Source organism: Rhinatrema bivittatum, chromosome 14 (assembly GCF_901001135.1).
Source record: "Rhinatrema bivittatum chromosome 14, aRhiBiv1.1, whole genome shotgun sequence".
In the NCBI taxonomy this organism is placed as follows: Eukaryota; Metazoa; Chordata; class Amphibia; order Gymnophiona; family Rhinatrematidae; genus Rhinatrema; species Rhinatrema bivittatum.
The window spans coordinates 14,082,193-14,107,528 of record NC_042628.1 but is presented as its reverse complement, the minus strand read 5'-3'; the positions used below and the strand labels follow the sequence as shown (position 1 = coordinate 14,107,528).

Genomic DNA, 25,336 nt, shown 5'->3' with positions numbered 1-25,336 from the left:
GCTTCTAACGGAGCACAGCTGAGGCTCAGAGGACGTATGCACACGTATGTGCGCGCACCCGCGTGCGGTCGCAAATTCCGCCAAAGAGCCTGCTTTATCTCGCTGAAACGAGGAAACCTGAGCTCCTGCTGAACTCCAGTTAAACGGACAATTCAAAGAGACAGTGGGGCCTGGTCCAGTCAGCTTTCCTGCCATAGATACGGAGTGGGAGAAAAGCCTCCGAGGACCAGGCCGGCGCTCTGTCTGCTGTCCCCCTCTCCAGATATCCAGGCAGGGCTTCCCAGCAAGAACCAGGCCGGACGCTCTGTCTGCTGTCCCCCTCTCCAGATATCCAGGCAGGGCTTCCCAGCACTTGCCTGCAAGGTGAGGCTTATCTTATCTAGTAGCTTAACCAGAAAATCTCTCTCAAAATCCACATAATCACTAAAGACTATTATTTGTTCGTGTGTGGCAAGCTGATATATTTCTCAAGTCCCTACCTGCAGCACTTAAGCCACTGTTTAGATGTTTTGGATAGCTATTTAAAGACACGGCTCCTTGTACCTGAAGCAGAAAAAGGTTGCCAAAATCAAAATTAGTTACATAAAAAAGCAAGCTGATAGAAACCAAACTTTTTTTTCTTTTTTTTTTTTAAAGGTTTCAAACTTTAAGGATTCAAACTTAAGGCACCGGTAACGGTTTCCTTCCTCAGGCAATGGATTCTTTAAGCAGACGAGTCCTAGGCCCCGACAGGAGAGCACGCCCTGCACACCTCCTGCAGCCTCTGGCCCATCCGTGCTGCGGCGCAGTCTCAGCCTCCCTTCACTTGGTATGGGAGGATGGACTGACGTCGCACTCATTTTTCCGGCTTGTGCAGAGGAAAGCGGGAAGGTGCAAAAGCTGCCTCACCCCGCGCCATCTCTGACAAACCACTGCACGGCCCACTTTCTGCCCCAGCACAACAGCCCTGCACAGAACCGGGGCGACCGTAGCCGAGGACCTCGGGTTTCAGATCACTCCCCCCCCCCCCCCTTACTGTAACCCAGTCAGGAAGACGCAGGCCTGGGAGACATAAGTTGCCTTTTAAAATTCCTAAGGAAACCCCGCCGACGTCTGCATCGGCCTTACAAATCCACCACTCGGTGCCTCTGTGTGCGTTACCCGTTCTGCACAGCTGGCCCGAAGGTTTGTGGGCGGACAAGGCAGGCTCGCTGGGTAGAAGTGAGGCACTGGCTTTCTCCCCCCACCCCTTCCATGCCTCAGAGGCTGTGGCCCCGCCTGACTCTGTCACTTGCCCTCGCAGACAGTCCCTCGTTCCCCCAGGATGGTGCGCGCCGCCTCCGCAGCACGCCAGGCCCAACCAGCCTTCAAGGGGCAGCAGACTCAAACCCAAGGCTTTTTTTTTTTTTGCCTGGCACTTTCCTGTCGCGCCTTTGGTTTCCAGTGTAATTGAGAATAGTCTGTTGGGCTACGGCGCCACGAGCCTTCCTTCGCAGCCAGCTGTATCCTCCTCCGTGCATCAGGGCTCCCTTCCAGAGCCCTGCAATCATGGACCGCAGTCTGGTCGCAGGTGGTCGCACCATTATGAGAGGACGGCGGCTCCTGCTGCCAACACCACCCACCCCCCCCCCACCACCACACACACTCTGCTATTAATCAAGTCGACTTAGGGAATGGCCTCTGCTATTACTGGCATCAGTAGCATGGGATCTTCTTAGTTTTTGGGAACTTGCCAGGTTCTTGTGGCCTGGTTTGGCTTCTAGGATGCTGGGCTTGATGGACCCTTGGTCTGACCCAGCATGGCAATTTCTTATGTTCTTATCTTCAGCCCCAGCTGACTCAGGGAGTGGAAGGCCTGAATTTAACCTCCTCACAGCACTGCCACTAAGCCACCAGGCTGGCCCTAACACCCAGTATTTTTCTAAGGCTGGATGTTCACGTGAACATTTCCATAATATCATTGGATTCAAACACTGTGCTTAGGTCCATGCGAAGAAGTCCCAATCCGTATATTGCTGGCTCAATCACACCAGAAAACCCACTGAAACATGTCAGAGTGCTGTAACCACCTGAAGGGGCATCTGTGTACGTCTGCTGCTGTCACTGCTGCTTGGACTGCACAGAAAGCACCAGCGCTGTCGTGCGCTTCAGGGATGCAGACATCCAAAAACAAAGCTGCAGATTGTGAATAGTGGCGGGCCTAACTTCAAACCTAAAGCCTGCATAGATACTGATCCCTGACGCCAGCATGCAAAGCATGCTGTAGCCCGAACCCGTGGAAAGGCGTGTGCGCCCACATCCCCACAGTTACCATGCACGTCCAAATAAGCACACCACTACCCAATCCGGAAAAGCTGCACTACAAAGCATCTTAAAATGCCTGTCAGGGCTGCCTTGAGGTGCACACTATGAACAAGGTTTAACTAGGCCAATGCTAGTAATTATAGACTAGGTGAATCCTAAGATTTATTTATTTATTTATTTATTTAAAGGATTTATATACCGGAGGTTCCTGTATAATATACATATCACCCCGGTTTACAATGAACAGTAAATATCGCTTCAAGTTAGAGGCTTACAATGAACATTTATTTATTTATTTATTTATTTATTTATTTATTTAGAGTGAATGGTCCAATGTGGTTTACATTAATGCAAAATGTTTAAAAAAAAAACAAACCACTTTAAAACAATGGACACTGTTTCCCTCACCCCAGCAGCAAATGTTATATTCTGCAGCGTGAGCGAGCCCGCACATAAGAGAGACTGTGGACCCTGCTCCCTCCACACAAAGCTCTCTTTAATGTAAGTGTTTAAACGTCAGTAGGACCATTTACAGCTAAGATAAATGACTCTGGGAGACATGGATTCACTTCTATCGTTCCTGCTCCGATCTTTTTGCAGAGCAGTAACTGGACAAAATGTCACCTCAGGCAAGGTTTGATTTCTGTGGCTCCCCTGCCCTTAACGGGCTCAGGTACTCGCAGATTGGCTCACAAGGACAATGTAGCACCCCCTCCAGCTTGGTGACCCAGGGGGGGTCACCTCGCTTGCCCGTCCCCTGCTATAAAGGTTACTTACAGCCTTTCCATTCGTCTGTCTGCACAAGTAGCTGGCCTAGGGTTTATCTGGGAATATTTACCCGGATACCTTGCCTGCTCGCCGGCTGACTGAGAACGGACCTCGCAGTGCTTCCCGCAAACACTTGCACTGGATACAGCAGCAACGCACCATCTGCAGCCGATCGTAGCGGTCACTAAGATGCAAATGCATCCAGACGCACTCCCTGCTTTTAAACCCGGAGCAGACAAAAGTTCCCATCTGCTGCAATAAAATCACAGGACACCCCCCCCCCCTCCCAAATGAACGGAGCCCACAAACTACACCGCTGATTTGCTGACTCTTCAGTGCTTGGGGATGGGCGGCCTCCTTCCATTAAATAAAGCACACCCCACGCAAGCTTGCATGTGCGTGAAGCTCAAACTGGCCGCTCAGGCTCAGAGCGCATCAGTGAGCTGATATTTCTCTCTAGGTCGGGCCCAAGCTTGCAGTTCGCTAGCGCATCTGGTTTTGACGGACTTAAATGCGTTTCAGTTTGCCATAGGTAGAGAGAGACACAGCTGGGGGTGAAAAAAAAAACCAAAACTGTCGGCAATTACTTTAAGGGTTTTATCCGTCAGTACACCTTTAATGTAGCTTAGAAAGCGCATCAACTTCCCTGGAACTGTGCAAACTGCAAAGGAGTTTATTTAATCCAAAAGCAAACCTCAGGCTCTGTTTCATTTGCAGTAATAATAATCTCTCTCTCTCTTCATTCAGGGTTGTGCATGCAAACCCTGCAAAGATGAGAGAGTCCAACCTATAGCTCAGCAGTGGTGCTTGTGGAGATGGTGCCAGCTGGGTAAGTAAACAGATCCCCAGCTGAACCCAGACCTTTTCAGCCTCGGCAACTTCAAATGGCGGAGAGAGCCCTATGCCTTCACTGCAGTTCACGGCCCCTTTCGCTGAAAGGTTGATTTTTTAATTTTTAACCAAAAAAGGAAATGCAAAACTCCAGCAGCTCTGTTCCAACACAGCTTTCAGGGAAAACCGATGCATTCAGAGAGGTCTGGTGGCCTTCGAGGCGGCAAGGCCGTACATCAGAGCTGGCCAGGCTAGACCTCAGCAGGTCAAGGCCGGAGTCTGCTTTCATTTCCTCCTGTTGTTGGGGAAAACCAGCACAGCCGAAGAGCTCCCCGGAAAACCACAGTCTGGATCTGACATCGTTCTGGGGCAGCCGATAGAGGAGCACGCACAGGACTGAGGACAGCCAGCCTGCACTGGGCTCCCCCGCTATCAGCTTCCTCCCACAGCATGAGAAGTTTCAGTCAGATGAGCGGTGGTGGGGGAGAGTTGGAGAGGAAGGGGGGGGGGGGGGGGAAGTGGCTGATGCTTCCTTCGCACCAGACGTGGTGTGATCTTAATAAGACGGATGCGCGCTGGTGGGAGGAATACATCCGGCCACAAACAGAAGCAGCAGAAGTTTCTAATATTAAACCGAGAGGTCGATATTCAAAGAGTTTGTCCAGGTAACTCACAAAAGTGTTACATTTTCTGCCTGGTTAAAATTTAACCAAATTTAAAAAAAAAAAAATGGCAAGGTGGGGGCATGGATATAGTTTATATGGCTAGCACAGAGAATCAGCTGTAGACACATAAGGCTGTCCTAAAGTTAGCCAGGTAAACCTACCGACCTCAAGTTGATTTCTAACCCGCTAGGCAGAATACTTTTCCCACGATCGGGTTCAGTTTTTCACATTTGCAAGGCTGGGGTGATTGGGCTTGCTAGCAGTGCGAAACGAAAAGGGATGGATTTTCTTCAAAATATCTAATTTTTTTTAATTAAGACATACAGAGCCATCAGGCAGGAGAAGCAGCAGGACTTGGGGACTGTGATCCGGACAGAACTGTCTAGAATGAGATCACCTGGGGCATTTCCCTTTCCGACAGATTTAAAAAGCTTTCGGGGAGTCCACTCACCCGCACGTTATTCTGACGATTCCTGTTCTCCTGATCGTCTACCTTTTTCTATTAAGGCCAAATTTTCTTTCTGAAATATTGCGATCTGCGCGTCCATTTTCGCCACGCACTCTTCAGGATCATTCTTTGACCTGGAGCAGTCGCCGATTCTGTGCCTCCAGCCCTTCTTTCATCGATTTGGATTGGGGAGAGATGATCCTCTAGAGCTGCCGAAACTCCTTTGGAGGGTGTCTGAATTACCCTCTTCAGAGACGATCGCCAGCGTTTTTTCAGCTTCCAGAACACGACTTTTTGCCTTAACTGATTTCACCGTTCTGACCCTCATTGCTCCGTGTTATGTGCAATCGGAACGTCCAGTCAGTTTTTCCCTTTCCACCAGGGGAATCGTTCTGGTAGAAAAGATTTGCAAATTATCCGCTCTGGGCACGGCGTAGGCAGGGGAACCCCCGGAGCTCACTCTCTCTATGCGTCTCTTTAGTGTCCTTCCATAAGCAGAAGTGCATTTAAGGATTTGTACTTCCAATTTCTCTAGGAAAAAAGTGGTCTGTTTTTAGTCTGATACAAACTGATCCCACCTAGTGGTGGAACCAGTCATGATTATAAACTTAATTCTGCCTTTAAAAGGGAACTAAGAAAAATCGGTCTAAGTCAAACAAAAACCAGTTATTACGTGACAGTTTAAAATAGGTTTTGGATAAGTTCCTAGAGGAAGAAATCCATAAACTGCTATTAATTATTAAGCAATAGTAGCTTGAGATCTTTTTAATGTTTGGGTACTTGCCAGGTACTTGTGACTTGGACTGGCCACGGTTGGAGACAGGATGCTGGGCTTGATGGACCCTTGGTCTGACCCAGTACGGCAATTCTTATGTTCTTATAGAAAGAAAAAAAATAATCTGACACCGTGGTAAAGGAGAAAAACAGAGCGACACTGCTAACAGAAGTGTCAGTATCAAGCAACTATTCTGTATACCAGATGGCAAGAGACAAGATCCTCCAGTACCAAAAGATGCAATCAGAGACCAGGAAAATGTGGCCGAAAGATACAGAAACATTCCCAACTGTTTTGGATGCCTCTGATCTGATAATAAGAGCCTCCAGGTGCACCATGATCTCTTGCCTGTACATATTAACATCCGTGGATCCAGAAGGAAGCTCTCTCTGGCACAATGCGAGCATTAAGAAGAGCATTAGCAGTGAATGTGAGGGATTAAGATCATTCCCAGCATACCCTGGCTTACAAGGGAGGTACATTTCTGGCATGGTGTGTGTAAAACAAACCCGTCTGGGAACACTACCCCCTCCCCCTCACAAGAGAAAACAAAATTGCATAGACTCCAGCAAGCTGCAGTGTGGACAGCCGTGCCAGAGAAATGACTGACGGAGATTTCCCAGTTCACTAAAAGAAACCACAAAACACAAGGAAAGACAACAGTCTGGCCCAGAGGCCCAAAACAGGCCCCCAAGTCTAGAAAAGAAGAGGAGAAGCAGCTCCCAGCCTGGGGACACGTTAGGAAAGTCGTCTTTTTTACAGCCTCCCCCGTTCTTCCCAGATCATCATGGACGTGCACCTTCACGGTCTTCTCAGCCCTTAGGGTCGGCACACGCATGTGGCTGTCCCCTGTTGCAACAACCGCAGCAGAAAATGGTCAGGGCTGTGTCAAGAGTTTTGTTTCTCCTTCCTGCGAGCTTCCTCGTCTCCCTGGATCCATTTCCAGCCTCTCTCATATATATATATATATATATATATATATATATATATATATATATATATATATATATATATATATATATATATATATATATATATTTATTTATTTATTTATTTATTTTTTTTGTAAAGCCTCTGTGGCATTCGCGCTCCCAGCGACTGCAGCTTGAGCAGATGTTTCCCAGCTGTTCGTGTCAAAATAAAGGCTCAGGGTCCCTGTTACGGAAAGCCTTGAACTGCAGGTGCAGGCGGCCGATCAGCCGTTCGCTAGAGGCCAGCTCCCCCCTGTAAGATTTTTCCCTACGATGGGCAGATGCCTGAGCCATTGACCGTGGAAACCTGAGCCTAGATTTTGGGGGGTTTCATCCTTCCAGAAGATGCTAAGGATATGTCACAGGCAACGCGCACGTGAACACTGGTCAGCTTCTTCTCTTGTATCCTTGTCTCAGGCATTACAGGCCCTGACTCGGGTGTGGTCTGCAAGTCTGTTGTTCTTTCGGACTCTGTTGGTAACCCTAGACAGCACGGGGCTAGGAATTTGTAACCCATTTGAACAATCTGAGAACCAATGAGACTCCCGGTGGGAGGAATTTTATTCCGAACTGATTCCAAAACCCACCGGGGACCTGTGTTGGCCCGACGGGCAGTCTGCTGGTCCACATAAGGGGGGGAACAGGAGGAGGGTGCGAATTCTGCGGGGACGAGGACACGCTGGCTCACGCCTTCTTGCGTCGTCCAATACTGACGCCTTTCCTGGCAGAATTTAAATTCTGGGTACACTTCAGCCCACATCTGCTCATTTTTGGCTGCACCGCCACAAAGAGCCCCAAATTGAAGGCTAGGGACCGCCTTGTGAATTTCGTTCTTGCTACCGCAAAACATGTCATCCACAGAACCGGAATTGCGGGGGTACCCCGGAGGATTGTGCGGTCCAGGATGGCAGCAGAATTCGAACACGCGGTGGCCAGAGACAGCACTGAGGAGCTCGTTTGGAAATGGGCAATAGGAAATGGACTGGGCAGTGTCACCCCTGGCCTTCAGCCTTCCCTGCAGTTACATCCAGGTCGAAGAGAGGGTTTTCTTTTGGGCAGTGGTGCATGGCCTCCTTCGGGAGCAAGTGCACGGGAAGTGTGAGGCGTTCCCACCCTTAGTCACGAGCCTTGGGGGTCCCACTTGGGCAGATGGGAGCAGCCCTGAAGTCGGCCGCCCCCTCTTCAAAGTGGTCCCAGGAGTGAGACACCCGAGCAGAGGTAACTTCCTCCCCATGCTCAGAGCTCGAGAGCTAAACCACCTTTAGGCAGCCAGTCATAGTACCATCTAGGACTTCAGTTTTCAGTCATTGTTTGCGTCTCCTGCGGGATGCAGGAGCCGCAATAGAATTTTTTTCTCACGTTTCTGTCGCGGGGGAGCCATCAGCCTCCCTCCCGGAAACTCGTTTGCGTTGGACTGAAATATCGCAATAGGGAAGTCAGAACTGCAAGTCCCTGCATGCAATGGGATAAAAGCAGGACCAGATCAGCCTGTCCTAAAAATCTGGAGCCAGTTGGCAACCCCTATTCTACGCTGATCGCTCTTCCTGGCCGCAGTGTCAGCAGGTCCGGATGCTTCTTACTTTGTAACTCACAGCCTGCCCTCTGCATTTTAATCTGCAGCTCCAGCTTGCTTTCATGCTTTTCTTATTTCTGTCACATACAAGAGCCACAATGATGATAGTTGTTTCAAAGTGTCTGGTGATTTCCTGCCTCTTTGAACCAGTGGCTATGTAACAGGTTTTGGTTTTTTTTATACAGTAAGCTTTTCCTTTTGGCTTGGAGTGCTGCCTTCAAAAATCATCAACCTTGCAATATCACAAAGATACGTTATTACTGAACTTCCCTGCTCGTAGTTGGGTGCCTCATAATTAAACTGGGGTTCTCTCTCTACCACTCTTCATGGTACACCACAGCGCATTCTCCAGACTCTCAGGGCTTCCCAAATTAACAGGTTCTCGGACTTAATAAAATGACGGTTCTTGTCCAGGCTAAAATGCAACATCCTCCATTAAGGATAAGACATTGAAATCTTCGGCTCAGTGTGCTGCGGCGGTCAAAGAAGCAAACAGAATGTTAGGAATTATTAGGAAGGGAATGGTGAATAAAATGGAAAATGTCATAACGCCTCTATATAGCTCCATGGTGAGATCCCACCATGAATACTGAGTACAATTCTGATCACTGCATCTCAAAAAAGATATAGTTGCACTGGAGAAGGTACAGAGAAGGGCAACCAAAATGATAAGGGGAATAGAACAGCTCCCTTATGAGGAAAGGCTGAAGAGGTTAGGGCTGTTCAGCTTGGAGAAGAGACGGCTGAAGGGAGATTTGATAGAGGTCTATAAAATAATGAGTGGAATGGAACAAGTAAACGTTAATCATGGGAGTTCTAGAACGGGTAAATGTGAATTGGTTATTTACTCTATCGGATAATAGAAGGACTGGGGGGCACTCCATGACGTTAGCAAATAGAACAAATCGAAGAAAATTATTTCACTCAGCGCATAGTTAAGCTCTGGAATTCAGTGCCAGACGGTGTGGTTACAGCAGTTAGTGTAACTGGGTTTAAAAAAGGTTTGAATACATTTGTATAGGATAAATCCATATACTGCTATTAATAAGCAATAGTAGTTTGAGATCTTTTAATGTTTGGGTACCTGCCAGGTACTTGTGACTTGGATCGGCCGCTGTTGGAAACAGGATGCTGGGCTCGATGGTCCCTTGGTCTGACACAATATGGTATATCTTATGTTCTTAACACAGGACTTGTCATACTCTGTCATCCCAAAGGTCCAGCAAGCCCAGAATCCTGTTCCCAATAGCAGCCAATCCAAGTCACAAGTACCTGGCAGGATCCAAAGGGGTAGATAGATTTTGAGCAGCTTATCCCAAGAATAAGCAGTGGATTTCTGCAACTCTACCCTAATGAAATTTTCTTTCAGGAACTTATCCAAATCTTTTTTAAACGCAGCTACACTAATAGCTTCCACCACATCCTCTGGCAACAAATTCCAGAGCTTAATTATGCATTGAGCAAAAAAAATAATTTTCTCTTATTAGTTTCAAATATATTACCTAGTAACTTCATTGTATGTCCCCTGGTCTTTGTACTTTTTGAAAGAGTAAACACCTGATTAACGTTTACTTGTTCCATTCCACTCATCATTTTATAGACCTCTATCAAATCTCCCTTCAGCTGTCTCTTCTCCAAGCTGAAGAGTCCTAACCTCTTTAGCCTTTCTTCATAGGGGAATTGTTCCATCCCCTTTATCATTTTGGTCACCTTTCGTTGTACCTTTTCCAATTCCGCTGTATCTTTTTTGAGATGTGTTCAGTTCTGGTCACCACAATACTCAAGATGAGGTTGCATCATGGAGCGAGAGAGGCATTATGATATTCACGGTTTTATTCTCCATTCCTTTCCTAATAATTCCTAGCATTTTATTTGCTTTCTTGGCTGCTGCTGCACACTGAGCAGATTTCAATGTATTTTCAATGATGACACCTCGATCCTTTTCCTGAATGGTGACTCCTAATGTGGAACCTTGCATTGTGTAGCCATAATTTGATTTACTCTTCTCTAAATGCATCACTTGTCCACATTAAATTTCATTTGCATGCCCAGTCTCACAGTTTTGCAAGGTCCTTTTGCAATTTCTCACAATCCTCTTGTGATTTAACAACTTTGCATAATTTTGTGTCATTGGAAATTTGATCCTCACTTCTTGCCCCCATTTCCAGGTAGTTTATAAATATATTAAGCATGGGTCCCAGAACAGATCCCTGGAGCACTCCATTAGTCACCTTTTTCCATTGGGGAAAATGTACCCTTTAGCCCTACTCTCTGTTTTCTATCTTTTAACCATTTGGCAGTCCCTAGTAGGACACTACCCCCCATCCCATGACTTATTAATTTCCTAAGAAGTCTCTCATGAGGAACTTTGTCAAATGCTTTCTGGAAATCCAGATACACTAAATCAACTGACATCTTTATCTATATATTTATTTATACCCTTGAAAATATATAGCAAATTGGCGAAGTAAGACTTCCCTTGGCTACACCCATGTTGGCTTTGCCCATTAAACTCGGCCTATCTATATGTTCAGCAGTTTTGTTCTTTATGATAGTTGCTACCATTTTGCCTGGCACAGACGTCAGATTCACTGGTCTGTAGTTTCCTGGTTCACCCCTTGATCCCTTTTTAAAAACTGGCGTTACACTAGCAACCCTCCAGTCTTCAGGTACCATAGACGATGGCAGCTCTTCTGCACGTGGACCACCTTTTTTGGTTAGCAGTCACCTCCCCCAATTTTTTTTCTCTTTTCCCCTACCTCCTAGCCCCCCCTATTCGGTGAACATTTTTTTTCCATAATTATTCGTGTTGATCGTCTTGGTTGTCACTTTCTGTTCTAAGGATTCATTTTGTGGTCGTGGTTGGCGGAGGACCCAAGTGAAAAAAGAAAGTTTTAGTATTTGGAATCGATGGTGGAGGTGATGTGCTGTGGGATGGGCTCAGCCCTGCAGGTATTTGGCTCCTTGCTGGCTGTGGGTTAAACAAGCCTACAGGGTCATGAGCCCTGGGGGGGTAGTCTTAACTTGCTGGTTGTGGCGGTTAAGCTACCAGGGCTGGCTTAATTGGGTATAGTTACGTTATCTTGCTTGGGGATTGAATTTTGAATAAAAGCTGCGGCCTTTGATCTACCAAGCAGTGGCGGTGTGCATTTATTTGTGGCGGATGAGAGGGGATGGGAGCATGTTGGTTGGTCCAGGGTGCCTTCATATCATTTAGGCTTCTAGTATTTGTATACAGACATTTCAAAGTATGTTTTTTGTTTGTATTAATGACCTGCTTATCCGTTAATGGGTAATTTGGAATCTTTCTGCTCCGTCTGCACTTTACTTAAAGGCATCTGATCCCATTTGGTATTTATTGCAACCTCTCTACTGGGATGCCCTATTTTCCCTGTTCTCTTAGTATCCGTCAGATGCATCATTCCGAACCATGCACTTCTGAGCAACCCATCATCTAGTTCAAAAGCTGCGCTATCTCCTTTTTAAAGATGAATGCCAGCAGCCTGGTTCCACTATGGTTAAGGGTGGAGCCCATCCTTTCGGAAAAGCACCCCCTCTGCCCCAAAATGAAACCCAGTTCCCAACAACCCTGAAACATTGTCTCATCCATGCATTGAGACTCTGGAGCTCTGCCTGCTTCTGGGGTCCTGTGCATGTGGAACGGGGAGCACTTCTGAGAATGCTACCCTGCGGGTTGTGGATTTCGACTTTCTGCCTAAAACCCTAAATTTGGCTTCCAGCCCTCCTCACCCATAGAGGTTAACCTCCAAGAGATGAGGGGCTCTAGGCAAGCCACGTCCCAAGCAACCTTAGTGTCCAAGAGTTCATGGTGTAACTTGCTCTGGTGGAACGAAGTTGATTTTGGTTAAACTGAGCATTTCTTTGACTTGCTTGTTCTTTGCATACATTACATAGTAGATGATGGAGATAAATATCCATTGGCCTATCCCGTCTGCCCGATCACTTTGGTGTACACTAGTAAGGATATATCCCAGTTGTAGAAGATTGCGCTCCTTATCCGTGTCAGGTTTTGTCATCTTCCCGTTCTGATATTTAATCCAGCATCCTCGGCCTTCCCCTGCCTCCCCCAGCTCCTCATTATACCAGGCTTGGTCATACTCTGCACAGGGATGAAGCTTGTTATTCAGACATCCAGCCGCCTATGTCCCTCTGGTCACCACCAGCATTAACCTGGTTGGTTTCTGGGGAGCTGTGACCTGCTGATTTCCACTTGGCTAGCGCGAAGCCTGCAGTGTTGCTAGCTGGAGCTTCCTTTAGCCATAACCTGGTTATCCCTTTGCCTCTGCGCCGGAGGGATGAAACAGTGGGCTGTTTGCAAACCTGCATCCTTCCAACCTGCATCATACCACTGTCCTCATTATCTAACCCCCCCAGCATGCTTGAAGTCTTTCGTCGTACAGGTTTCCACCTCTGCTGGGGAACAAGTCCAGACTTCGGCAAGGCAACCGCCTCCGGCACCAAATTCGTATAAGGCACCAGAGCCTTGCCCAGGTCCAAATCTTCTGCTGTGCCGGTTCCCTCTTGGAACAGAAGGAAGATGAATAAAAATCAGCACAGGGCCTTCAGCAGCCCTCCTGCACCGATGGACCCTGTCGTGTCCTGCCCCTCGCGTGGGTTTTCCTGCTAACAAGAAGCTCGTGGGGCTGCTGAAGGCACTGAGGTGATTTTTGCTTTCTCTTCTGTTGCTGCAGCAGCTTCGAGGGAGGGCAGGAGAGAGGCCCTGAGAAAAGGATTTAGGCAAAGGTATCCTCCCCGCAGCCCACAGCGAGGTGGATAACGCCTTCCCCCGTTGCCTATGGGCGCAAATCCCATTGATCCAGCCCTGCTGGCGAGTTACTTGCAGGCATCTATCACATTTTCAGTAAAGCAGCATCTGATAATGTTTTAATTCACCAAATATGGACTTGACTACAGTATTTGCTATTTAAAGCAGCAGTGCCTTCTACACGATTCGTTTACTGCCAGTGGCACAGCAGGAAGTGGGGGCGGGAAACCAAGGGCCTGGGCACCCCTGTTCTCAGCTTCAAACCCGTGCTCCCAAAACCATGCTTTATTTTGAAAAAGCAGCCCAAAATATCCTGCACCCCCTGCTGTAGTAAAGGGGCCGCCCTCCAGCCCCTGGCAAAAAAAAAAAAAAATCACACATTCCTTCCCCCGCAGCAGTGGGCAATGCTGCGTCAGAACAGCTTGCACAGGGGCTCAGTGAACTGGAAAGAAAACGTCTGTGCCTGTCAGCCAGCCAAGGAGGGGTTGGTGTAAGGCGGCTCCTTCAGTTTACTGGAGCGCAGAAAACACCAGGCCAAGTCCGCCATGAACAGAAATCCCAGGGCTGCTGCCAGAGTGTACTTACCATCCTCATCAATTTATTAGTATACCCAAAGGAAAAGTACAAGAGCGCAGAAGAGATGTCATGAAAGCCAGAGATTCCACGCAGCAGGATCCCACCGCTTGCTAATTCCGCTCAGCACTAACTTTACAGGACCTAAAACGTTACTTACTTCTCTTCTGGGAGAAATAAAAACTGTCCTGAAAAGCAGCAACGGACTCCATGCCATCCCTAGGAAGGGTACAATATACTCTTTGGGGATCTGTGAAGTTGGTGGTTCACATCCTACAAACTATGTTCTTTTGCTCAGCTTCATGCTGCAAATGTTATTTAAGAGCCCTTGCCACCTGATGAAGTGGCTCTTGTAGGGCACAAGGCCCACGGGAACACCCACGCACCTTGCGTTCTGCTGGAACAGGGATGCACAGTGCATGCAGCAGGTCCCTAAAAGCTGCAGATTCGTACAAACGATTTCTGCCTTAGTTTTCTCACTATTCATCTCTACAGCCACATATATATAAATACAAATCTATAAAATCTAGATATGCCCACAGGGAGAAAGATATAGCTATAGAGAGTGTATATGTATTAAAATAGCCTCTGATGATCCCATTGAGTTCTCTCCTCCTATGGGAGAAGAGGGAACCCCCGAAGCTCTGGCAGCCTGTCTCCTGCACCACAGATACACTGCACTGTACCATTCACTTGCTTAAGTTCCACGCTTGGCACGGCCGTGCGTTGGGCTGCAGCTTTCTGACCTTCCAGCCCGTTTTCTCGATCCGCAGCTGCCCAGATGCCAGCGCCTCCTTGCTCACCTGCAAGCCTGGAACGGGTTCCGGTCCCCCGGGCCGACTCCCCCCCTCCCGCTTCTTGTAAGTGGCTGCAAGCAGAGCCAAGGGAGGGGCCTGTGCAGCTCGCCAGGCGGAGCCAAAACTTTCGGAGTAATTTACTGGATGGGAAAACAAGTGCAGCGGGCAGACGGAGCAGGGGCTGCCGGCGAGCACCCAGCCTCCGGCCTTCCAGCACCGACGAGGAGGAGGGGGGGAACCCCCCCCCCCGAGCGGAAGGTAAGGCAGCAGCGCCCGCCGATTAGCGCGCCCTTCGCAAAGCGCCCTAATTAGGACTGGCGGAGGGGGGAGGGGAGCCTGCCCTGCCTGCCTGGCACGCGCAGCCACTTCCAGCCCCGCAGCTTGAAAGGGAGGAGGAGGAGGAGGAGGCGGGGCTGCCGAGGCACAAACATTTCTTGCAAAAGCTCGCGCGCGCACTGCTCTTTGATGGTGGGGGAGCTCGCGCCCGGTGTAAGGTTTCACGTGCAGCAGCAGCAGCAGCAGGGCTCCCTCCCCCCCCAGGCCAGTCGTCAGGTCCTGGGCAGCTTCGGCCGCAATAGTGACTCGAAGCAAGGGGCGGAGGCTCCTGCCCGAAACAATCCCAGTTTAACACAAATACTTCGAGGTATTTAAGAGAGGACGCACGTCGTCTGCAGAAGGCACGGCTTTGATTTCGTGTCTGCGTGCGCTAATTCTGCAAAGCCCGTGGCGTTTTAGTGCGCTCATACCAGCACCATGAACGCCCTCCCTAACTATTCACACCCTCTCTCTCCCCCCTGTCCAAATAGCTGCGGGTCTAACTGTGAAAGTTAGAGGCAGATTTCCTAACAGGAAAGCACATGGGTACTGCGGTACCTGCGCCCCCGGTAGCGAAGAAAACGGGTCGGAACAGGAGGTGGGGTAAGAGCGAAGCTGCTATTCTGCTCCTGCTGCAGATGGAGGCAGGAAAAACAATGCACGTTTGAGGTTGAATAGAGAGACCCCGCCGCCACCTCCTTAAACGAGGACGCTAGAGTGAGCTGCTCTGCAGAGGGACCTTTTCCAAAAAGGGATTCTGTGCAGGGGGGGGCTAGGTCCTTTTGGAAAACTCGCCTTCCACATGCCCTAAACAAACTGATAAAAAAAAAAAAAAAGGAGGGGAGGGGAGGCTAATGAACTCTGAAAGCTGCAGGGTGCACTTGCATCCCAGGGGCCGGAACGTGTCCTCTTCCGGTGGGGGTGAAGAGGAGAGGCGCACGGGCTTTAAGGAGGGGGGGGGGGGTGCACAGTTCAAGAACAGAGTCAGGGCAGTGCTAGAAATCAGCAGGTAGTAACACATCCTAGCCTCTGAAGAGAATTACACACAAGAAGCACAAAAAAAGATTCACAGTAAACAATAGTAGGATTCAGTTCCGAGGGCAAGTCTTCTGGTCACTGGGTCAGCTAGGGTAGGGGATGCTGCAGCGGTAACCATTCAGAGGCTCTCGGGGGAGGGGAGAAAGTCTTCGCCATCACTCAACCGTGACATCCAGCATGGCTCCCTGCTTCAACGGCAGGGGAGAAGAAAAACAACCAATAAGGGCTAATAACATACAGGTCGATCCAGTAAAGTGTGCTCCGTCGGAGCGCACTGTCACCCTGCTCTGGACGCGTGTTTTCCCTTACCCCTTATTCAGTAAGGGGAGGAAAACACGCGGCCCACCCGCGGCACCTAATAGCGCCCTCAACATGCAAATGCATGTTGATGGCCCTATTAGGTATTCCCGAGCGATCCAGTAAGTAAAATGTGCAGCCAAGCCGCACATTTTACTCTAAGAAATTAGCGCCGCCCAAAGGTCGGCGCTAATTTCTTCCGGCGCCAGGGAAGTGCACAGAAAAGCAGTAAAAACTGCTTTTCTGTGCACCCTCCGACTTAATATCATAGCGATATTAAGTCGGAGGTCCCCAAAAGTAAAAAAAAAAAAAAATAAATAAATTTTGAATTCGGCCCGCGGCTGTCGGGCCGAAAACCGGACGCTCAATTTTGCCGGCGTCCGGTTTCCGAGCCCGTGGCTATCAGCGGGCTCGAGAACCGACGCTGGCAAAATTGAGCGTCGGCTGTCAAACCCGCTGACAGCCGCCGCTCCTGTCAAAAAGGAGGCGCTAGGGACGCGCTAGTGTCCCTAGCGCCTCCTTTCCCTCGTTTGCACCGCGTCAGCTCATTTAAATACTGGATCGCGCGCACCGGCGAGGGGCCGGTGCGCGCGCCGGGAGAGCGGGCATTAGTCCGCTCTCCCACGGACTTTACTGGATCGGGCTGATAGTCTGGGTAAAACAAATAAGCATGGGTGTAGCTTGCTTATTGCAGCGGCTACTACCCCTAACGAATCAAGCTAGATATTTCACTTGGATGCAGCTCCATCACCGCTCTCTACATTAAAGGTGGGGGTGGAAGGGAAATAGAACCAAGAGCTAAGAGAAACAGATAAGTATGAGAGAAAAAATGTGTGAAGCTTGCTGGGCAGACTGGATGGGCCATTTGGTCTTCTTCTGCCGTCATTTCTATGTTTCTATGTGACACAAACCGGCCAGTACCATACCGATGCTCTAAAAATGTGCGTCCAAACCGGGCATACTTTAACGCGCAAAGGAGCCACCATGCTGAAAAGGCCGCGCTGGGGGTAAATAGTGCGTCCCTAGCACGCCCAGGAGAAATGGTCAGGTGGCAGGGTTCCGGGATGTGCGCTGGTTGCTGCAGTAGCTGGCCCGACGGGTGAATTGGGAGGGGGATAAATGCCTGGATAGTTGTGAACGAAGGCTCCTGCCGCCAGCCCAACCCCAGGCAGTGGTCATTGAGCTGGAAGCCCAGGGCAGCAGGAGGAAATGGCCGAGGCCAAAGAGAACCAATTTTTAAGCAGAGGGTGCTGTGGGAAGGCAATGAAGCATGGATTGCAGCAGCAGATAAGGACTGTGAGGCCCATTTAGCCAACCCAAGGTGTGGAAAGTAGTTTCCTGGCCATGTCGTTCATTTATATGGTGCTATTGGTGTACTCCGTAAGCCATTCGGCTGCAGAGCTAATGACTCACAAAAACCTCTCTTTGAGAGCTTTCCCCCAGAGGCACATAAGGGGGAAACGGATGAATTAGGCCCTGTGCACACCAAGTGATAAGTAACTTAGGGAAAGCCACATGGTGAGTGATGGATAGTAGAATTGGACCAGGCATGGTGCGTCACTGACGCACAAGGGAACACACCTTAATGAGTAACTCGGCATCATTCCACTGGAACGGAGGCATTCAGTGTTATTCCCAACAAATATTACAACACTTGCTGAGGAATGTGCCTCATATGCAACTACTTTTCTGCACGGCTGTTATTCAGGATCATTTCCAAACCTTTTTTTTTTTTTTTAAATCAGATGACTCAGTGAATCCAGTAAACTCCCACCAGCACGTTTCTGGCCATCAATCAGCTCTGTTGTAGTAGCATCAGAGAATAACTGTTTTCTTAATGCTAATTTGGTTAAAAAAAATAAAAAAAAAAAATGTGAGCAATTGCAAATTCGTAGTTTTACTGGAACATAAGGGAGCTTTTCTATTGTAACATGTACAAAGCCTTGTGTTACTTAACTCACCCTAATTCTGTCCATACAGCCCAGCTGGTGACCAGCAGTGAAGAATAGAAGCTAGGATCACTATGTGGAGCTGTGAAGCCTTCAATGCTACCAAGAACAGCGAGGACCACCATCTCTGTCATGATTTCCAGCTTGTTCTCTTCGTCTTCTCAATACTCTACCTCCTCATCTGTTTTCCAGTTGGACTCTGTTACAATGCTCTATTGGTCCTAGTCAACCTTTACAACAAAGCTACCATGACGATGCCAGATGTTTACTTTGTCAACATGGCCATCGCTGGCCTTATCATCAATGCCGTGGCACCCATATACCTGCTGGGACCTACAAACACCAAGTGGGCAATCTGGACTTTTAATAATGAAGTTTACATTACCTTAATAATTTTATTCAACATCTCCTCCTTGGTTATCATGTACTCTACAACGCTGCTCAGCCTGGACTACTACATTGAACGTGCTTTGCCAAGAACATACATGTCAAGTGTGTATAATACAAAGCACGTGTGTGGATTCATCTGGGGAGGAGCCATGCTGACCAGTTTTTCATCGCTCCTCTTCTATGTCTGCAATCATGTGTCTAGTAAAATTATAGAGTGTTCTAAAATGCAGAACAAACAGGCAGCTGATGCCATCATGATTTTTATTGGGTACATAGTCCCAGCTATTGCTGTGCTGTACGCACTTGGGCTAATCATGCGAATACGAAAAGAAGCCACGCCACTTGACCAAGACACTGGAAGACTAGATCCATCTGTGCATAGGCTTTTGATCGCTACAGTCTGCATGCAGTTCACTCTGTGGACACCTTACTATGCCACACTCTCCCTGAACATCTTTACTAGTACACAAATCAAGGCAGTAGATGAAAACTCTCTCCGCCTATTCCATTTCCTCAAGAACTTGTCCAAATTCTTGGCCTTTACCAGCAGCTTTGCGATACCTCTGCTCTATAGATACATCAACAAGAACTTCCCCAATAAGCTGCGTCGGATGCTTAAAAAACTGCACTGTGGCAGTGAAAGCTGCTCCCATGAGCGCAGCACTGTTCAGCCAGTGATGACATAGCGCGTCAGAGAGGTTGCAGTGCTTAGGCACTGCAGGAATTACAAAACTGGTTCTTGAAGACATCCTGCTCGGAGATTACGGTGGCGGAGTCTCCCAAGACTGCCTGCTCTAATAGGGCTTCTAGTACCACCAAGAAAGCGAGTCATATTTTATTTTAGGTTAGGATGCAACTAATTGAGCGAGAACCGCATGCAGGCACGGCGGCAGCTGCCGCATTCTTGTCGTAACATCGCTCGTTTAGAGAATTTGATAAAGGGTTACTGGAAGCTTTGACTGAACACTCAGCACTTTGTCAGAAGGAAAATCTTTTCACTTGCTAGAGGAAAGAATACTGTTAAGTTAAACAGGGATTATGTTCTTAGCTAAGAATACAAGACAAAATGAAATTCCGAGCAGCTAAAAGTTAGAGTTGGTGCACTGTAATAAGCTATATTAATAAACCAGCTTGAGGATGACCCGGTCTACATGTGAAGGAGACTTGCCTAGCCTTACCAAGTTAATTACAAATCCAGCACTATTTATCTTTCGGTTTTCATGACTATGTTACTGTACACAGATGATCCATTGTTCCCCACGTAGTGCATGTATCCATTTCTATCTGCATAAAAATTCACAAACTTGAGCGGAAGGGAAAACTGTTGTGTACTAAGCTGAAGGCGCCATCTATCTTGATCTCAAGGAAGCTCGGTTTAATTTTACAAAGATTCCAAACGTGTTCTATCTACAGTTGTGGGGAGACAGATTTTATATATATATATCATATATATATCCACACATACCAGAAATGGTCATTAAGCTTAATCGAGTGTCCCAAACGAACACTGGCAGATAACGGCAGTCTACGCCAGGCTTCTGCTGACTGTAGCGGGAGGGGGGGACCCCTTTCACTGCTTTTCCTTTGCTAGTGCAAAGCAGCTGATGTGGCAAAGAGCAGAAAGTATGTGGCTAGGAATTCTAAGCATGGGCTTACTGAGGCAGATTAACGTTGGTTGGGTGCAGTATCAAAGAGGAAAGAATCTTACTTTCACCACAATAAGCTACAGTACGTGCTCTGCAGCCTTACAGCAGGGGTTACCAAGTTCAACCTTTTTAAAAAAGGAATTTAAATTTTATATGTGGATAGAACTGGATGGAGATCGGATCTGCTTATAATCCCCCCCTGGCTCTGCTGATTTAAAGGCACACGCGGGGTCTGTTGGAGCTGCACTGTTTTCTACTTCTTGCAAATCGTAGTAAGCTGAAGGCCAAGGGAGGGTAGGACGTAGTTAGCAGGGCCGGATTTAAACTAAGGGTGCAGCACCCTTCTTCCTCGGAATAATTAGAGAGTGCGAGGCAGAAACCATTATAATTACACCTACCCCCCCCCCCCCCGAACTCCGGATTGTCCCTGCCTAGATCTTCCCCCCACCCCTGGAATCATTGCAGTGCTTATTATACAGAGCGGCAGTGGCCCTTACCCCCCCAAGGAAAGCAACAGATCCTGCCCCCTCACGTCCTCTCAGCATGAAAACCCATAAGAGGTGGGCGCACCGCATGGCGACAGCTGGCAGGGGGGCGGGGGAATCCTGGATGGAAGCTACAAGGCGTGTTTTGGTGCCTAATAAAATGTAATGCTGGAGGGCAGCTGTTTACAGAGGACCAACCACCACGGGCCCCACCTCTTACAGTCTGGGCTACTGAGACGTAGACCTAAGGGAAAAAGAACCAGGATTGCTCCCACGGCACAGCACATCAAAGCAGCATCGTCTGAGTTTTCAGGACAGCTGCTCCCCCAGTAAAAATGTTGCTTTGTTTTAATATATTAGGGGGGGGGGGGTTAACCTGCACGGAGAGGCAGTTGCTACCATAGGACACTTGCTGGGCAGACTGGATGGACCATTTGGGCTTTGTGCCAGCGCTTCTCTGTTGCATTGCTTGTGCCCAAGTCATGGCCCAATAGTCACAGGCGCCCATGGGTTGTGTCAGAAGCATCCGCTCGGGTCCCCGGCCTGTGGGAAGCGCTGAGAGACAAGGTCAGACCTGGCTCTGGCTAGCACGGTCTCTGGACCCAAATCATTAACTGCAGCTATTCCGCCGATAAGCGACGTGTTGGAAGAAACAACTCTCGTTCCCCACCTTCCCTTTGCCCCGCGTGTCCGCCCAGTCCAGTCTGTTGCTTGGCGTGAACGTTTCTACGTTCCTGGCTGTTCTTAAACGCTGAACCTGGGAGGCCCTTCTCATTCCAGACGAGTTCCACAGCAGTAAGGCACTGCCGCTCAACCATCACATTTTTTTTCTTGAAATACAGCACGGTATATGGTTCTGTGAAGCAAAACTTGCATGCAGCCTGAGCGGAGATGATAAGACTTTCCACACTGTTAACCCTGTCATTAAAATGTTCAAATGCGGTGCTACAAGACCAGTCACGATGGTTGCCTTTGCAGCCTAAGTGTCTGCTGGCACCGCTATGGTTTTAACAGTTAAAAATTCAGTCTAAGCCATCCCCGCAAGGCTGTAAAACCCTGTCTGGAATGTGCTCTACAGCAATCAGCAAATGCAAGGCGCTTCTGTGTTTTATAACTTTACATTCCCTCTGTCTTTGAACTTCTCTAGTTGCTACAAATACAGAGGGGTTCACTAGATTTTTAGCTGTAATCATCCCTATGTTGTCAGTGAGCCAACGTTAAGCAGGTCTCTTTTTTTCCCCCCCATCAAATATCTCAGTTCAGTCCTGCCGCTGGTTGCGATGGAAGGTCCCCGTGACGTAACCACGCAGTCTGACCAAAATGATTCTTTCCTGGTTTCACCATCTCCTTTGACTGACGGCGATGCGTTTCGGCTAACTTGGGCACGCCCTTTCGTTTGCTAGGGATGCACAATGCCTCTCACATTGGCGAAATCCCACTGCAGGGAGTTTTGTTACTGGGCTTGGGGAGGGTGACTTTCAGAAAATGCTGAACCGGGTACATTGGCACAGGTGAAAGGGGAGAACTGCCCACCCCTTGCCAAACTAAAAATACACATTGGGGGGGGGTGTGTGTGTGTGTCAGTCACACAACATGTGAAGGCTCACTTGCAGTGTGAGGAGGGGTTCAGGTTGGGGGAGGAAAATCGTAAACAGAGATGGCACTGGAAAATCCTTGCACGTTGCCCACTGGAAAGGCAGGTGGTCTCTGCAGGCAAGAGTGCGCTCACAGCAATGGTCAGAGGGAAAGCATGAATATTCTTTCCCTTTGAAACTATGGGCAATGGTTTTATCTCATTGCACGCAGGGTCTTGTACTTTTGACTTCCCTAAGAAAAGTGAGTGGTGGGGCAAAACCAGGAACTCATCAGCCTGGCCTGACAGTTGGGAGCCAGATGGCAAGCCTAGTGCAAAGACCACAGGAACTGGATTGGATATTAAAAGGTTACACAGTTTTCTTTTTAATTTACGCGTGCATGGGGCAATTCTCATTTAATTTCAACAAAATTAAAAAAAAAATAAAAAACCCTTCCGGAAGACTATAAAAGAATTCTCCTCCATCCCTTACCCATGTTTCTGTCTCTCTGCCTTCGTGGCTCTGTACTGCAGCATTCCTCCTCCTTTATCCTACTTATTGTCCCTCAAAGCTAAACGTCACCAGCATCACACACAGGGAGGGTAATTTTCAGCAGCCCTCGTAGGGTTACAGCCTGGGGGTGCTTTGTGCCGCTACAGGTGTGGACACAGCCGCAGAAAGCAACCCTGCTTGCACTTTCCGTGCACGCTTCTAAAAATGAAAAGTACAGGCGGAAATGCTTCCCCCCACCCCGCTCCCCAGAACGTTTACTGCGTGAGTGTGGGGCAAAAGGAGGCACAACCTCCCCCCCCAATCTGTGCACATAAAGCGAGGTTTATACCCGTAATTATTATTTATCAAGTAATGCATGCAAGACATTTTGCTCCTGCTCTGAGCTTGCAGATTTACTTCTCTCGCTCCCTAGCAGGACCTCGGCACTTTCTCTCTCTCTTCCCCAGGGTAAGGAGCTTGAATCCAGCCCTTCCGGCTCCTAAGAAGCTCTCCCCGTTGTGCGCACACTTTTAGACTGCTGCTCCTTGTGGGCGCCGGGAGAGCGATGTGCTAATGCGATTTACAGGTCAGCCTCGGACGGCAGCGGGTGCCGCGCACCGCTAGCAAAAATCCGTGCACGCCGCTTACTCGGCTCTAGAAGGGCGGTTGTCCCTGAAAAACAGACCCGCTGTACAAGGCTGCAGAGAGAAAAGTATTATTTCACCAAGATGCTGAGTCCTGCAGAGCAGAGAAGACTGACATTTAAGTCACAACGCATTGCGTACGACTTCCCATATAAGTATTACCTTATCGTTGTTACAGAGCATGATAGTCAAAACTCATTCACGTCGGGGGTAAGGGGAAGGAGACATGGTTCTCTTCTCTTTAACCTTCTACAGGGATTTTGAGACTCAGCCCTTTTGATAAGTCTGAGGCAGGATTGGGGAATTTGATTCTTCCATTGAGTTTCGGTGTACGAGAGTTAGCTGCCCTCGGGTGTCCTGTTTGCTTAGGTCCCAGCACCTCTTTCCACACAGCTCACAGTTTTAATCTTCCCTTAGACGCCAGCTACCAAGCTGCTTATGCTGAAGATACATCGTAGTTAATGCAATGCCAGGAGAGAGACACCTGCCCTGCACCCTCACTCGTATCACCACATCTTTCTGCCGAAAAAGGAAAAACTCACAGGCTAGGGCATTGTTTTATTTTGGTCCCACATTAACAGCCTACTAAGAATCCAGATCTTAAAGAAAACCCTCTCCCAGTTCATTCTGATCAGTAAATTTTGTTGTTTGGTTTGGGTCCCCTGTGGGTAACTTCGTTTTTTCCATGGTTCCCGAATCTCATATTAGTGCACACTAAATCCAGTTTGTGCGCACTAACACGAAATATGCATTTTTCTGAAATTTCGGAAAAATTTCCTTCGTTTCAGAGCACTCCCGAACCATGATGAATTGGACAATTTCGTTGAAATTGTCTAATGCGTTTAAAATGAATGCACCTCTCTAGTAAATATATCTTGTCATGCTAACCACCCCACCCTGGGACTGCTATAAATTGGAACAGCCTGACATTACGGAGGTCCTTCTGTGCACTACAATTCCAAAACATTTTCCCTAGCAGGTGTTCCAGTGTGGGCATTCCCGGCACAGGACTATGCAAGATCTTAACAGGAGACTCTGCTGACATTATGGCTTCTTGGAGGGTTTTCTTTTTTCATTTCTATACCAGTAATAAACCACTAAGAAACAGCAAGTCAGACGCAGAAATTCTAAAATGTAAGGTATTCAGATGGTTAGAAGATAAGAGAAACGTGTGCGCACAAATGGTGCAGCTACCAGGAAAAAGCAGTTTTCTGTTTAAATGCCAGGAACAGACTCTGCCGTGGCCCAATGTTCTCTCACTCTCGTGTAAATAGATCTGTTTGGTAAGTTAATAAAAAGTCCAAGTACTGTATATCCGAGAAAACAAAAACCAACCTACTGATGTAAAAAGCAGAGTTTATTAAGTTATTTCATTTAAATGCTAACTCTTTGGAATGTATGAAGAGAACTGTATGAGAATGTATATGGAGGTATTGTCTATTTAGGAGCTCAGCACAGGAACGTGCCGTTATTAACACAGTATTATTTGCAAGACAGAGTTACGTTTCCGGATTTGTGCATCACTCGTACTGCTTTGTAGTTTATCCTTCTACTGAAAGATTAACCCTGTCACACCAATAAACTTAATTCACCTTCTCCAGCCGTGCCGGTGTTTTTTGTCTTGGCCAGAAAACTGTGGGCGGACCTGCGACAGCTCCTCTCTCACTTCCTCACCCGAGAACTGAGCTTATGGTACTTTTGTGCAAGGAGGAGACCAATCGTTTGGATCCTGTCCTATTCACAGTAAGCGCCTAAACCATAACGTGGCGAGTAACACCAGAAAGCGGTGGGGCTCGGAGGCATGCAAGTAAAAAAATGTTTCATGGGGGAGGTTAGTTTCATTTTACTGCACATTAAAATTTAGCATAAGAAACGGCCGCGCGTCCCCGGCGTATGTAAATGAGGAGCGCGGTTCCTTTTGAGCAGATACTGCGGGGAGCACCTCTGCTGCCTGGCAGGACCAGGACTGGGGTTAACGCCTGGCTCCAGCGCTTGGCCTGATTTTCCCCTCCTCACAGAAATTGTAAATCCACGTG

General features: G+C 48.2%; 2 protein-coding genes across 6 annotated transcripts in view; one reads left to right on the top strand and one right to left on the bottom strand.

Moving 5' to 3' along the window:
- GPR146 (G protein-coupled receptor 146) overlaps positions 1–24,896 on the top strand; it is a 49,205-nt gene extending 24,309 nt beyond the window's left edge. The window contains exons 1-2 of one of the 2 annotated variants that reach the window (XM_029577030.1): positions 14,498–14,728; positions 18,101–24,896. In XM_029577030.1, coding sequence (XP_029432890.1) covers positions 18,144–19,145 — 1,002 coding nt within the window. In that variant the 5' untranslated portion in view covers positions 14,498–14,728; positions 18,101–18,143 and the 3' untranslated portion in view covers positions 19,146–24,896. Of the gene's footprint in view, positions 1–14,497; positions 14,729–18,100 lie in introns of those variants that run through there. The other variant, XM_029577031.1, reaches the window with a different exon arrangement.
- The window catches only part of C14H7orf50 (chromosome 14 C7orf50 homolog), a 132,157-nt gene that overhangs the window by 55,438 nt on the left and 51,383 nt on the right, over positions 1–25,336 (bottom strand). The window lies entirely within an intron of this gene.